Source organism: Amblyomma mixtum, chromosome 3 (assembly GCF_055824585.1).
Source record: "Amblyomma mixtum isolate Tamu chromosome 3, ASM5582458v1, whole genome shotgun sequence".
Lineage (NCBI taxonomy): Eukaryota > Metazoa > Arthropoda > Arachnida > Ixodida > Ixodidae > Amblyomma > Amblyomma mixtum.
In genome coordinates this window covers 49,005,498-49,021,407 of record NC_143014.1, presented here as the reverse complement: position 1 = coordinate 49,021,407, position 15,910 = coordinate 49,005,498, and the positions used below count along the sequence as shown (strand labels likewise).

Sequence of the window (15,910 nt, the reverse complement as noted above, 5' to 3'; positions counted from 1 at the left end):
TCTCAAAATTGAGACAAACTCGTAATCGCACCCCAGGCTTGTGCAGGGTCCCAAATGGCCGCAGCATATTCGATTTTAGGGCGTATTAGAGTTATATAAGCCAGTTTCTAACAGCAAAGCTGCTTAAGCCGTAGGTTGTTCCGTTAGTCGTGCGCAGCGGTGGTTGTGTTCCTAGTAATGAGGTCATGGATGAATGGATGGATGGTAGCGCTTCCTTTGAAACGGGGTGGTGGCAATTGCCACCATACTCAGGTTTTTTTCCTTATTTTTGTTCAACTGTGTTGTTAATTCTCAACAAGATTCGCCATCATCTTTCGCTACGGTTTCCTACACTTCTAACCTGATGTCACCTCTCTGCTTTCCAGCCAGCAATCCTCCAGTCGCTTTTTGCTAACTTCCACTGCAGATTCATTTACACGACCATTGTTACCTTTAAACCCTAGGGCCTCAGGAAGAGTGACTGTGCCTTCGTCAACATCCGGCAACCACGGACGCCCCCTGTCGGAGCGGACGACAACTATTGTATTAGTTGTCCGCTTCGACAGAGGACATCAGGCGTCCGTGGGTGGCACTGAAATAAACACTTGTACATACGATGCCTCTTCGTTGATCTTGGGGGGGTCACTATAGAAAACATAGGCACCATGGTGAGGTTCTTCAAGGCCATCAAAGAAAAAAACACAATAAAGTGTCAGGCATTTATTCCTGATGATGCCGCTGTTTATGGCAATGCATGGAAGCAGGTGATGGGTCCCTCGAAGAGTCAGCTGCTTTGCAGGTAACATGCGCTACACAACTGGAGCATATGCTTGAATACAGTCACAAACAAGAACTGCAGGAATACAATAAGGGACATGCCACACGCTTTGATGAAGTGCACAGATGAGACAGAGTTTCAGCAGTTGCTCCGAGCATTTCTTGGAATCCATTCCCAAGAGCGGCAGCTTAATTGCCTTGGAAAGTGCAGCACATGCCATCTTCGTTTTGATGGACCAGTTGCTGCGGCGCAGGCAAACTTAAGGATTAAGTCTATGTGCATATATATGTACTGCTCGTAATTTAATGGTTTGCCTGTTTTCTACCTGCATTGATAGAAATGAGTATAACCACGGTTAACTTAGTCGAACCAAACTCAACAGCATCGCTGTCATCAGTCTTACACGAGAGTGTAATCTACCCTACATTTTTTTTAACATGTATAGAGGCGTCTGAGGTTACGTTAAAGAAGACCAAGTGAGCGCTTAACATACGCTAGGGTGAGGTCGATATGGTGATGTCATGTTAGGTGAAACTGAAGGTGCATGTCGGGTACTTGAATGTTGTTAGTTCTACAGTATTGTGAGAATTTAAGTGGTTGGAATGCGTGCTGTATGACGAGGGAAAGATGTGTTTTGTTTCAGAAACGTTTAATGTCATTAACCAGGACGGGCACCATAAGCTCACTGCATTCAGGTCAGATTATAGGGATTGGCGGTCACTGTCACTAGTAATGTTACAGTAAATTACGCAGCCATCAGCGAAAAGTTGAACTCTAGATGTTACACAGGCAGGTAAATCATTAATATAGATTAGAAAGAACAAAGGTACGAGCAAGCTTTATTGTGGCACCCCAGATGTCACATAGTAGAGGAAGAGTTAGAATCATTAACCGAGGCGAACTGTGTTCTAGATGATATAAAGTCCTTAACCCAAGCGAGCACGTTAGGGTGGATGTTAAGCTGTGCTAGTTTCAGCAGAAGTCTGTGATGAGGAACCCGATCACAAGCTTTTGAAAAATCCAGAAACACTGCGTCAATCTGAAAGTCCGCGTCAAGTGATAATAGTAAGTCGTTAACGAAACCAGCTAGTTGAGTGCCATTTGAAAATCCCTTGCGGAAACTGTCTGATATTTGAAATTAATGTTACCATCTTCAAGGTAGTTAATGCCTTTTGCTGTGGATGGTATGCTCAGGAAGTTTGCAAACCGTGCTCGTTAACGAGATGGGGCGATAAACCAGCGGAGAGGAACGCTCACTTGATTTAAATATAGGTATCACTTTGGCTATCTGCCAGTCATTAGGAATTAGTCCGTGTGATGATTGCGAAAACAAACAGGACAACACAGCTAATGCAGGTATCGGCCGAGGCGGCCGTACGCAGAGAACAAACACCCTCCGCGTCAGCCGTTATCAAAGACTGAATTAATTCGACCCGCACAGGCATTTGTAGATAAGCACGTATACGTGACATGAAGATTTGATCTACAAGTACACAAACAACCAAATAGCCAATCCATTAAATGAAAACTGAAACTAAAACCAATATTCAATCAATCACAGCTTTCACATTCCCAAAATAAGAAAAATACACAAACTCATATACACGGAATAGGCGCATTCACATTCCCAAGATAAGAAAAATACACAAAATCATGTACACAGAATAGGGACTTTTTTTTAAGTAAACACATAAAACAAAAGATATTAAATGTGTACGGGCATTGCATCTCATTCATTTACTCTCCTTCCTGTCAGGAAATGTATAAAGGCGAGGTGCAATAAACATTGTATCCACCTTTTCCAACGAATTCACACAGTGCTTTTTAAAGGTGCAATTCAAGAAACAAATACTCGGGATCCTGCATACTTCACAACAAATCAGTACAACATAATGGTGAGGAGTACAATCTCTAGTATAATTTTGCATTTTAAAAAAATGTTAGAACAGCTTGAAGTACTTAGAGTGAAAGCAGTAATTGGTTGCGTAGTAGAAAAGATTACACGGAAAAAACTGTTAACCAGTGTTATCTTTCTATAACGTTCCATACATGTGCACGATCAAGGGAATAAAAATAAATTTGCACCCCATTGGCTTCTAGCACTTGAAACAAAGCTGTATAGACAACATAATACATTTGTGAATGTACTTCACACTGATAACACATGAAGAGAACATGCCCCGGGTGAGGTCAAGGAGCTGAAGGAGAATAAAAATAACGGTGAAGTCAAGAAGGAAGAACAGCAACACAACAAGAAAAGCACAAGCATGCACAGCAGCAAGACAGCACACAAAGGGGGCAAGAAATGCAAGGCTTACATGGCCCACAGTATTTGAGGGAGGCAGCATCACAGACAAGCAGTGGTATTCTGGCAAAAGCTTCATTAATGCAGCATGATAACACTGGATGATGTGGATTGATTTTGGCAAGCCCTGTGCACTCCACGAGCAATCTACAAGAGGCCTCAGTCATGTTTCTAGCCCCTGATGTGCAAGTGTTCCCTCTACACTCCTGATCTCATACATATCAGGGCCATTGTTGGTTCTCTTTGAGCAGTGGATCACAATGCCGCTAGGCAACATTTACACCATACACTGACGCAATAAAGACCCTGTGATGCCACTATTGTGCACTGCAGGAGAGTAATGCTCAATGAATTGCGTTCACTTTCAAAGTAGTTTCCTTTACTGTGCACTAAAATAGGCAACTCTCTATGTACACTCAAAATATGACATCTACAGTTCAGTGAGGGGCACCACACCAGATGTAGGTGCTGAAATGTCGGCAAATGTCTGAAAGGACACTGAGGACCAATCAAAGTTGCTCTGCAACAGCCCTTGGTTGGCAATAACTTTATTAGTCCCACTTCAGTGGATCAGGTGAGGGTGGGTGAAGGGGTGCTGAACAGGGCGGCGGCGACCCTCAGGCCACTCTAGATGACCAGGCACTGTTTGGCTGCGGTGACCTTCAAGGCCCAGCCCATGATGCAAAGCTGTAGCTCTGCCCGTGAGCTGTGCAGAGCAGCCTCCCATCACTCCTATGATTCCATCCCTTGGAAAGGAGGTTTTGGTTTGTTTGGGCAAGCCTGATAGGTGCGTTTGAAATCCGCTTTGGTGCTCAAGCATAACTGACAGGTTGGAGATTTCTCCCCTCAATGTATGTATTAAACTCCTTCACTGCATGCAAAAAAAAAATAGAACACTTAAAATGCCTAGTGGTGTGTGCACATGGAGGGCAAATTGGTTTTTTGAGCATGATTAAGGCAGCTTGAAAAATGGTAAGCAAGTCTGATTCAGAGTTTCCACGAGGAGAGTGTTAAATAAATCAACCGGAACTATTCATCACCAATATAATGATAGAACAGGTTGCAAAATATTGCTGAAATTACAGTCATTGCAAGTGCCCCTGCACAAAATTTAAGCCCCCTGAAAAATTACTATCTTGTACAGCTTTGCTAGCTATTTTCTCTTGCAAAAGTATGAAACCAAACCAAGTCAGGTGGAAACAGGCTGCTATTCTTTTTCAACACTACAAGAATAATTTTTTTTTTCTGATTAACACCAAGTAATATCATTAGTGCTGCATGGTATGTGATGGCATCGCAATTAGTGCTAAGAAGTTATTGGTTGCCATGAGCAACCAGAAAAGGAAGGTATGGAAAGCCTGCACACACCACTGTCAAGGAGAGAGGCTGCCATTCAGCAGAAAACCCAGTGTTATCCAGCCGGCATTGTGTCAAAAAACAAGCTTCACGTGTGGATGTCCGCAGTGAAAGTCACTGAAAAGAGGATTTGTAATCTGAATCAAACGTAAGCACATGTCTGAAACTACTTCACTTTATAAAGTAATAGATTTTACGTACAAAAATTTTAATTTCTGTCTGCTTTGAAACCCTTGACCCCTGCATCGCCAGCCAGGCACGCTACCAACTAGGCCGTGTAGGCATATTGACTTTGCTGAGGTACGAAGGGGGAGGGAGTGATGTATGGATGCTGTTGGCATAATTTGAAGCTGAGTAATGTATTTACTGCAGTGAACTAGACATGTGCCAATTAGTGACAAAGTAATTACAGTAACATTATGCAGGTGAACTGCAGTGTGGAAGAGTTCAGACAAGAATGTGGAACCTGTGTTCAGGCAATTGTGATAAATGTGTGAACACGAATGAAGAACAGAGACTGTGTGTGTGAAGGAAAACCGCTGCAAGGAGCCATAAACACTGTCGTGTCATACCCGTGAATGCTGAGCTTAAGTGTCCCCCTACACTTTTGGGGAGTTGTCATGCCTCTTAGGCGTTGCATATTGCCTAAAAGGAATGAGGTGTCTTTTACATGCACAGTAAAAAGTTTGTGGAAGCCATTATTGGCAAAACAATTTATTTTCATCACTCAACTTCATGCATCCTAGAATTCATTATGCAGACTAGATGCGAATCATTACCTAGTGCAACAATACATATTGACGAATATGTCTCGTCTACAAAGATAAGAATTTTTTCGAGACAGACCCGTGTTTCATAAACGTTTCAAAGTGGTGTACATGCACATTAGTGTTGCCTAGTTTGCAAACTGAAGTAGCCACCAGTCACCTTTGCCAAACGGAAAAATGGCAGCACGGACACTGACGGTCCAGTCACACTAAGGGTGCAGAGGGTAAACAGGTTGTCTAGGATTTGTCTTAAAATGATCAAACAGCAACCCCAACTTATATGAAGCAAAGTGCAAGGGGACGAGTCAATGAAAATGGGATCTAACACAGTTTCACAGGGCGGACAGGTGGGTAGTGACCTTACATTCAAGGTTGCATTCAAGGTTGATAGCCCAGCACAGAAAAAGATCCCAGACCTGGGAAGACCGCCTGAGTAACCCAGAAAGAGCAATAGTGCTTACTACTACTACTACTACTACTACTACTACTACTACTACTACTACTACTACTACTACTACCACTACTATTATGATCCATTTCCAGCTGACTTATTGAACCGGATCATGCCCTTCCAGCTACAAAATGCCATTTGGAGCTTTAGTATTGAAACACAAATTATGTCCAGCTGCATAATTTATACTTCCAGTTACCTTCAACTGAATTAATGTACAATTTGTAGCTTTTCGTCAGGGGTACAAATTTCAGCTAGAAGATGGGAATGGGTACACGTGTCAGAACACTGGCCAGGCCTTGCATTTTCATCTGGGAAATTGACCATGAAACAATTATGTGACTTTTCCTTCAGGAAAAATAGTTCACTGCTGTATAGCTACGTGCAGCATGTGAAAGAAGCAGTCGAAAGCAAGCATACAGAGGCAACCAAATGCCATGAGGCAAAGCATGTTGTGATCTTATCACACCAACAGTGCCACACAAGACGTGTTGCACCCTGAAGAAGAGATGTTGTAAATAACTAGAGACACAGCGACCATGCTATATGTTGAGCATGTTCTGGACTACTGGCTCTCAACAAACACCAAAGCAAACAGAAAAGCACTGGTGAAAGCAAGTCCAGTCAACACCCTGGTGCTAGAAGGAAAACATTTTGGTGCCTTCCTGTCCTTCACTGAACTTAAGCACCAAATAAAATGTGCGTTGTGTACAAACAGAACACATAGGGAGGCACCACACGAAGGGGCGGCACTTCTTCGCCATCACCAAAGCATGTGTTGAAGCACACACTCAGCAAGTTGGCAGATGGTAGACTAAACACTTGGGGAACTTCCTGACTCGCACATAACTGCAGCACCCGTCAAAAATGATCTCTACTGTCATGGGTACCACCAATACGGTCCTATTTAAAGAACAGCACCAAAATGATGACTTCACCAGCTTCCTTGCAGTATGCTATGAAACTTGAAGCAGAGCAAATGTACGCTGATTACTTGCGGCATAGCTACACGTGAAAACCACGGCAGTGAGTGCAATGCCTGCACACAGCTGCTGATCATGCACTTCCTGTCTGTCAGGTAGAATCCAAATGGTGCTGGGTCCTCCTCCTTGTTGTAGATGTTGGTGCTCCTCCTATTATCACCATTTGCCAGTGGTGTCATGGTCCTGCAGCTGAGTGTGGATGAATATGTTGTGTTGCACAGTGCAAGCTCCACTGACCTTCGCAGAGAACTCTTGACCATGCCGTACAATGACCATGACACCTTTGCAGACACCTCATGTAATCGTTCAGGAGCCCAGTATGACAACCCAGCTAGGCAGCCAGTCCAGCCGAGGGGTGAGCGAAGATGAATCTGGCATCATGGCTCCCGAGCACACGAGACCCCACGGTGAGAGTGGTCCACCACATCTGCATAAGATGCACACCATCACCTGCACGTTAATCATTAACGCTGTGCACTGAAATCTCCCAACAATCTAGACATTGCGTTTCCAAATATGTGAAATGGTTGAAGCCACAAGTTCAACTATATTCTAGTGCTACGTACAAATGTAAAATACGCTGACTGCAAAATCAATCATTAGTATCAAAACGAAGTGTTGCCATATAGCTAGAGGTACTTGATGGCACATTTCCCAAACTGATGGACACAAATAATTAATAGTCTTTTTATACTCAAGAAAACCACCACAGAATGCACAGCAAGGAAGGGCACAAGTTGAACTGTTTATGACTACCTTGAGTTTTTTAGTATATCCTCCTGAGACCCGTGTATGGCAATTTGTCCAATATATTGGACATTAGCTTTTAAGCCAGTACTCCCGCGCCGAAAGATTCATCTTCATAAAACCCGCTTGTCCAATACATTGGACAACTGGTTGCGCCATCTGTGCACCTTTTTTAAAATTAAACTGCTCACTTTCCCGCCAAAACACTTTGAAAATGACGGCGTTCAGCGGCGCGGCGTTCTATGGCACCTGCCGGAGAAGTAAGTGTTGTTTCTGCGATTTTTACGTACTTTGAACGCGTAAATTTTGTTGGATATCAACAAAAATAGAACAGGAAACATGTAGATATTATAATTGTAACTCTACATGACATAACTTTTCTGTGCTTTCAATTTGATTTCACATGTCCAATACGTTGGACGCTGGGACTCAGCCCGGTTATTTTGACCGCGCTTTTGATGTGGCTTTCGCAACAACTGTAAACGAATACTGCTGGTATGTAACGGCTGGGGACGAAATAACGTCTTTTTTTGTTGTAGGAGACAGTACTCGCGTTCCTGATGAGACGGCCGAAGCAGTTTTACAAAGAATTGCACAAGCCAACACATCAGACATTGACCTATCGGACAGCGACGACGACACTATTGTCGATCCAAAAACAGCAAGAAACCCAAAAAACGTCAAGAAGCAAGAAACGTCAAGGAAAAAAACAGCAAGAAACAGAGAGTGACAGTGAAGTTGAGTGGAGCCCACCATCAAAGCAAGCTCGACCATGGCCGGGCTAGAGGGGTGACGCGCGCGCGCGCGTCACCCCTCTCGCCCGGCCGTGGCTCGACAAGGAGAGACCAACAAAAGTGCCTACCACTTCCCAAGGCTGTCTGACGCAGCTAACGCTGCGCGCTGCAGGTTTGAGGGGTTCACCATGAAAACAAAGTTTTTTTGCACAAAATGTCAGCAGTTCTTCTGCATAACAAAACACAGAAGATGCTTCGAAAAGGCACAAAGCAAGTGAGCACAGCGAAATTTTTTTATTCACTTGACGTATATTTTGCTACTTTGACTTTTGTCATAACAAAGTATTTTTTTTGCACACTTTTCACAGCTTTATCTGAAGTATTTTGTGGCATGCCCACTGGGTGGGAAAATACGGCTAGAGTCCTAGTGTCCAATATACTGGACATCGTGCTGAGCTGAAACTATTCGTTCTGTTGAAAAAATATCTCTCACTTTTCACCTTTGTACTCCTACCAGCTTATTCTGAAACCGTACAAAGTTTTTGTGCACTCAAATTCACTTCGGGTCTCAGGAGGATATGCATGCTTTTGCATTTTGCACCAATTGAAATGAGGCTACCTTGACATTGGTCACTAAGAGAAATCCCAAGCCACCGAACAATACTGTGTGTCACCCACACCTATCTCCACTGTCACCTGAAAAGTACAGACATGATTAATTTACATTATTTTCATATGTGGTTCTATTTACACTGTTCTTGCTTGCTCAATAAACTATATATAAATGCAGACAGACATCATTGGCCACATGCAATCTTACTGCAGGCAAACATGGTATCCCTTCATGCCTGCCACAACACACTAAGCACGTGCTCACCAGTTTGACGATTTCCATGCGGGCAGCACATGGACATGGACTGCACATAATTGGGTCATGGATGGATCCCGCACGGACTTCTTGTGAGCTGGAACCTTCACCAGCAGGAACACCACACCTGTAAATAAAATGTACAAGACTCATATATGTATATTTGTTTTCCGTGTGCCCTTAGAAAAATAATTTTTTCCACCCTCCTACGGTAATTTCCACGTGACTGCTGTGTAACTGATGATGTAACAGTTATGGAAATTTCAGCTTGAATAGCGAAATCACTTTTGTGTGCTTCATTAATAATGCTTAAGCCAGGTTATAGTATTCTTTTAGGGTTTCAAGCAATTTTGTTTTCACACTTAAGGAAACTACGCCTTCCAGCTGATTTCACCGATGCTGCTTTTCACATTCATCAACACCAAAAACAAAGAAATCGACCAACGTACTAGCATGCTAGGTTTTGTTTTCTATACGTGGCGCTGTGTGCAAAAACTGAAACACAGTATGAAAAAAGCAACGCGAAATGCCGAACACAAATTTCGGAATCGCAGCTTGTTTTTAAAGTAATTTCCAGCAAGCATGCGAAAGGAATGAGAATGATACTACACACACAAGGAAGTCTCGTCGAGAAGATTGACCTCAGATTGACGCTCAACCTCCAGAGAACCATATCTTCCCCACTTTATTATTCTGAACACGAATGCGCAAAGCTTAGTTAATAAAACTGAACCCCTCGAAGTAGCCTTGCTTACTCATAATCCGCACGTAGCCATCATAACAGAGACCTGGCTTTACCCTGATATTAGTAGTGGCTGTATCTTTCCTCCGTCGTACTCTGTTTTCAGACGTGATAGAGCATCACGTGGAGGCAGCGTCGCAGTGTTACTAAAACAAAACATTAAAGCTACACTTCTACAACAAATCGACAATCATGAAAGCCTATTTCTAGAGATCACGTACAACTGCCGTACCTTCATACTATGCGCACTGTATAGGCCACCAAATTCTGACGCTGATTACCTGGGCAGGCTGCAGGATCACCTTTCATTGTTTGGCAAGAAGAACATAATTCTTGCTGGTGACTTTAATGTTCCAAGCATCGATTGGTGTACTGAAAATTTCGAATCAATGCATGACTCAGGCCTTCTTTGCGATATTATGTTTGCTCATAATCTCAAACAAGTCGTCTTGGAACCAACTAGGGTAAGCGGATCTGCCAGCTCTATTCTCGACCTAGTGTTTTTAAACCGTTCGATTTCCGATTCTTCAACCGTAGTATACAATGGCATATCTGACCATAAGATAGTAGTTATATCTTTCGCTCTATCGAATGGCCATCAAACAAAACCAATCAAACACAAAATCATTAAAGACTATTCAAAGGCAAGAGACGAATCTGTACTGGATCACTTAGAACTGGCATTTGAAACATTCTCAGCCGAGAACGTGCCAGAATTATGGGTAAAACTGAAAGAGCTTTGTCAGTATTGCATTAATAACTTTATTCCAGATAAAAAGATACGCTTGAAGAAAACAAATCCATGGATTAGCCGGTACATTATTCATTTGAAGAGGAGGATTAAACGCCTAAAAAGAACTAAGTCCCCCAAATCGAGTTCCTTAAACGCGTTGATGGTGGATTTGTCCTCTAGCATCCACTCGGCCAGGCAACGTTATTTCACTGAAACCCTTCCGCAGTTTATGCACAAAAATCCTAGTAAATTTTGGAACCACCTCCGGGATTCCACTCAGCCTGTTCAGCAGATAATTGTGAATGATGAGGTCATAACATGTCCACAACAAATGGCAGCGCACTTTAATTCATATTTCCATTCTGTGTTTTCCATTAACGATGATGTTAATAATCTGAACATTGTTCCTAATTCCTGATTTGAGCCTGTTATCTTGGTATCTTATGAGGGCATCGTGGAGATGCTTCTCAGACTTGATCCAAAGTGTTCTACTGCATTCTTAAGACGTTATGCAGAATCCCTAGCCAATTTCTTATGCAAAATCTTCTGTGAATCACTAATGTTAGCTTCATTACCTCCTGATTGGCTCACAGCCAGAATCGTGCCTATTCACAAGAACGGGGACAGTTTTTCGGTGGGGAACTACCGTCCTATCTCTTTAACTTGTTCTTCATGTAAGCTCATTGAACACATGGTTGCAAATCATATAATGCAGATTCTAAATACAAATTCAGCGCTTAGTCCATGTCAACATGGTTTTAGAAAGGGATTTTCAACTGTTACACAATTAGTCACAGCTATCCATACCTTTAGTGCCGTATTAGATAAGTCCGGACAAGTAGACGTCATTTACCTCGATTTTAGTAAAGCATTTGATAAGGTTGTACACAATGAAGTACTACTCAAACTTAAAATAATAGGAGTACCTCCACCACTCATAAAATGGATTGCTGCTTACTTACGGCATAGAAAACAGTATGTGGAGATTGACGGTTTCAGTTCCCCTCCTCTCGAGGTCACCTCAGGTGTTCCGCAAGGGAGTGTGTTGGGTCCCCTACTGTTTTTGGTTTATATAAATGATTTAGTTTCTGCCATTGATGAAAATGTAAAGGTTAATCTGTTTGCTGATGACTGTATGCTATTTAAAGAAATACGTTCGGTTTCGGACCAAGCCCTGCTTAATACTGCTTTAAATGATGTTTCATCCTGGTGTACGAAATGGGGAATGTCACTAAACCCTAAAAAAACTGTATTTATGCGTATCACAAGGAAGAAGGTGCCTCAAATGTTTAACTACACCCTCAATTCTACAACTGTAACTCAGGTAACCAAGTACAAATACTTAGGCATAATCATTAATGACCAGCTCACGAGTGACCACATTAGTCATATAACTTCTTCTGCAATGAAAAAACTGGGATATTTAAGACATAAGTTAAGGGGAACACCAAGTAATGTAAAAAAATTAGCTTACGAATCCATTATTAGGCCGAAACTCGAGTACGCTGCCGTGGTATGGGACCCTCACACGAAAAAGGATATTGCGCAGGTAGAAAAAGTCCAAAGGCGTGCCGTGCGCTTCATTTACAATAAATATAAAACCTCCGAATCTCCATCTCTCCTTATGCAAACAAACCAGATAAAACCTCTCAGCATCCGAAGAAAGATAGCTAGAATAGAATTTTTGTACTGCTTAATTCAGGGAAAGTTTGGCATCTCGGCAAGTCCTTATGTTACTCCATCATCAGCTCGAAAAATGCAACACACACACAACTACAGCTTAACTCCTCACTTCGCAAAAACAAACTCCCATAAGTTTTCATTTTTTCCCGAAAACAATCAGTGATTGGAACTCACTACCGGAAGAGGTTTTTACGTGTCCTAACTTCAAAGAGGCCATCACAAATGTCTTTTAACAAATGAAAATGCCCTTCTGAAACGTGCATTTGTGACTATTTTATATGTGACGAAGATGTATATCGGAGTGCTTTTATATCTGCATGCATGAATTTTAAACATATATATGTACGTAAGATGTTCTCTAACCATTTCTGGTGCATTTTGCTTTTGCCCTTCCTGCTTGGACCAAAAAGGTCTGCAGTATCATGTAAATAAAAATAAAAAAAGCGCGACACATTCCTGGAGTGTGTTGCTCGACCGCGCGAACATCTGTCGTGTCATCCACTCATCACGCGCGCAAAGCCCATCCGTTCAGCGACGTTTCACTGCTGGTGATCGCCCCTCAGAGCTCGACAGTTCGGCACTGCTTCTCGCCGCAATGCATCCTTGCATAGCCACCACACCATATGCCTCGTCAGGTGATTGCACAGACGAGCTGTCTAGTCAGAGACAACTCGAAAGCAGCATCGCGGTGACCTCGAGAATAGCTCACCTTTCCCACTTCTAGGGTTTAACAAACGACGAATGAATGCAACGAGCAGCAAATCGCAGCGCAGGCACCGCCATTCGAGCAAATTTCGTGCTACACTAACCGCACGGACGGATGATTTCACACTGCGAGCGAAGGGTTTGCAACAGGAGAGCAGTTAGCGCCCCTATGCGCTAACGGCTTTGCGCTTAAGCCTTCACTATTAACGCTCTCAAGGGTTGCTTATTTCAGATGCGCCCTTATAACGCGATATCATTGCATTGTGCAATCAAAACAAGCCTTTTGTAAGCTTAGTTTTGTCTTGAAATAAATACCCGGTAAAATGCGGCTACCTAACGCCGTATAAATCAGCATTTCACTAACTCATTTGCATGATTCGGGCACCTTTCGCCGGGCGAAATGCTAGCGGCGAATTTCAGCCATTTTTTGCAATGGCGGCACAACGTGAATGTGATGAAACGCCATTCTGACATCACTCCAAAATGTGTGCCTATCACGTGCTTTACGTGATACTGTTCCAACCAATCAGATTTTAAGAAGTTGCCATTTCCAGTGTGCAGTTATTTTCTCCAAATTGGCAAGTCGAGCGCAAGTGCTCTCCCACGGACCACTTGTAGCGTCTTTTCCCTTCACAATCACGTATATGTACAGTCAGGGACAAAAGTCTCCGGACCACGTGTTCCACAAACGAAGCTTATAGCTCTACTATCAGACAGCGGCTGGAGACCGCACTTGTGGAGATGAAAGAACAAAAAATTAACTCTTACCTCCACAAGTGTGGTCTCCAGCCGCCGACTAATAGCAGAGCTATGGGTTTCTTTAGAAGAACTCGTGGTCCGGAGACTTTTGTCCCCGACTGTACCAGCCAGGCACCAAGAATAGCGCTGCGAAAATACATTTTCAATGCCACGTCAAATCGACGTCACCGCAAAAAGTGCGCCTGTAACCGACCCTGATTAACACGCCCATTGACGGCGATTGACACTTCTGAGAGCCAATCAGACAGGCGCCGACAGGCGAATGTGAATATCGAGAATCGGGCCCCAGGACCAGCGACTTCTTAGGAGAGCGGCTTGGGCCACTATGAAACGACGCAGAAAAGCTAAAATCAGCTGTACAAGAAAAATTTCGCTTTCTACTAATGGCAAAACATGCTAGAAGCTTGTTTGAAACTACGTGAAGAGCCGATTACACTTTGAACCAATTGATTTTTGCGATTACAATATGGACTCAAACTGCGTTTCATCTAACCCATCCTCGCGTTGCCATTGTATTATCGGCCGATGCGGCCACAATAGAGCCAATGCAACAGTTACCAAAGAGAGAATTCTTCGACGTGCACTAGTATTAATAGATAACAAGCACGTGACACAAAGAGCCAATTTATGGTAGTCGTCAATCTTCTTCAAAGTCGTACACGAAAATGTCGTCGAAACAGTTCCTCTCACTTGTCTGCAATTTCCCCACCGAAATGCGATGACACTGAAGTGGATGAGAGACAACTCACAATTTCAGCATCCGCCGAACACTCCAGGACCAGCGACTTCTTAGGAGAGCGGCTTGGGCCACTATGAAACGACGCAGAAAAGCTAAAATCAGCTGTACAAGAAAAATTTCGCTTTCTACTAATGGCAAAACATGCCAGAAGTTGCCTCAAACTATGTGAAGAGCCGATTACACTTAAAACTAATTGATTTTTTGCGATTAATGATTACATTGTGGAGAAAATAAAGTTACGAAGGCGAGAATTTCTCCGACGCCGGGAAGTATTTATAGATAAAAAGCACGTGACACAAAGAGCCAATCCACAAGTACACAAGCACAAACAAGCAAAAAGCAAATCCACAAAATCGAAACCGAAACTAAAATAAATGGATAAAATATTAGGAGAGACGGTTGCGTCATATTTTATGAAGCCGGCTTTCCGCTGCGTCCCCCTTCTTGGCCGCCGTCTCAGCGCGCTTCGCTACTTCTTCGTTCGAAGTACTTGCTGTGATGATGTTCGCGTGAAGTTGTTGTTGCATGCCTCGGTGATGGCTCGCGCGATTTCTATCGCCTTCAGCGCCTTGATCGGCAGGCCATTCTTTGGTCTGAAGATGATTTTTGCGAGCAACGGTGTAGGAGGGTGCATGAAGACGGTTTTGACGTGCGAGACGAGTTGTTTCGACGTTTTGACATAGGAAGGAGCGACGAACTCGCCGTTGAACTTGGACGTGTGCGGGTGAGTGCGCGGTCAGTGGAGCGGCAAGTGCCTGTGCGCACTGCACTTATTCGCCGCCGATGGGTTTCAAGGCACCGTAGGAAATGTATTAACGCCGGCGTAGCCCAACTGACTGTGCGCAAGTGTTTGCGGCGGGTTGCGAAGACCACTGTCAAAGTTAAGTCGCAGAAGGTGGGCGCTTTCCGCGCCGAGACCCTCAAGACAAGGCGGAGGAAGGCTTCCTTCGCTTAAACCATGGATGGCTTAAACTTTCGCCACCGCAGTATCCCCGGCGGCGTCATCAAGCTCCCATCATCCGGACGGAACGGCAACAACACGACGGCAACAACACGAACATCAAGTGCTTAGCCCGAAGCGGGCGGCAGTGGTTGCGAGGCAGAGAGCGATTGTTGCCACAGTGACCGGGCGTGCCGGCTCTCATTTCCCGCACTGAGATTGCAAGCTCCCAGCAGCTGCACCGGTCTGCCCCCGTATGTTGGCAGTTGCTGCAGTGTGATTATTCATGGTCGCCTGCTATTTTCTGAACAAAAATAAATAGAACCACGCATCACCCTTAGAGCACATTTGCCATCGATACGACCAAGTGCACAGGCTAGGCGGGTTCACACTGGCGACTCGTGGGGGTCGCGCGACAGGTTTAAGTAGAATTTTTACGCTCCCTCCTCGCTTTACAAGTGCTTCGGAAACCGTAACTAATTGACCGAAATCGGTCGCGCGACGTTTGCAACTCGCCAGTGCGAACTTGCCTTAAAGCTGCCTTCATCGGTTTTTGAGCCGAGCGCTCATTGCTAAATGATCTCGGCAGACCTGTAGCAATTACGGCCTTTAAACAAATTTTTCCGCGCACTTAAAGGGTC

The 15,910-nt window shown here is 43.8% G+C and overlaps 2 protein-coding genes across 5 annotated transcripts in view; one reads left to right on the top strand and one right to left on the bottom strand.

The window, feature by feature from the left end:
• Positions 1-15,910, top strand: part of LOC149350121 (uncharacterized) — a 602,760-nt gene that overhangs the window by 451,220 nt on the left and 135,630 nt on the right. The window lies entirely within an intron of this gene.
• Positions 5,115-14,972, bottom strand: LOC149350128 (uncharacterized). Of its 3 annotated transcripts, XR_016290232.1 has the most exons (5): positions 14,340-14,972; positions 13,600-13,716; positions 8,978-9,095; positions 6,857-7,046; positions 5,115-6,802 (listed from the first exon to the last, which is right to left on the bottom strand). XR_016290232.1 is itself a non-coding variant. In XM_089579098.1 (4 exons), exons 1-4 carry the CDS (start codon positions 14,348-14,350, stop codon positions 6,951-6,953), a joined length of 342 nt encoding a protein of 113 aa, XP_089435224.1. In that variant the 5' UTR covers positions 14,351-14,968; the 3' UTR covers positions 5,115-6,950. The 3 variants fall into 3 exon arrangements, 2 of the variants coding, with proteins under 2 accessions (XP_089435224.1, XP_089435225.1); XM_089579098.1 differs by having other exon boundaries at positions 5,115-7,046; positions 14,340-14,968; XM_089579099.1 differs by lacking the exon at positions 13,600-13,716 and having other exon boundaries at positions 5,115-7,046; positions 14,340-14,936.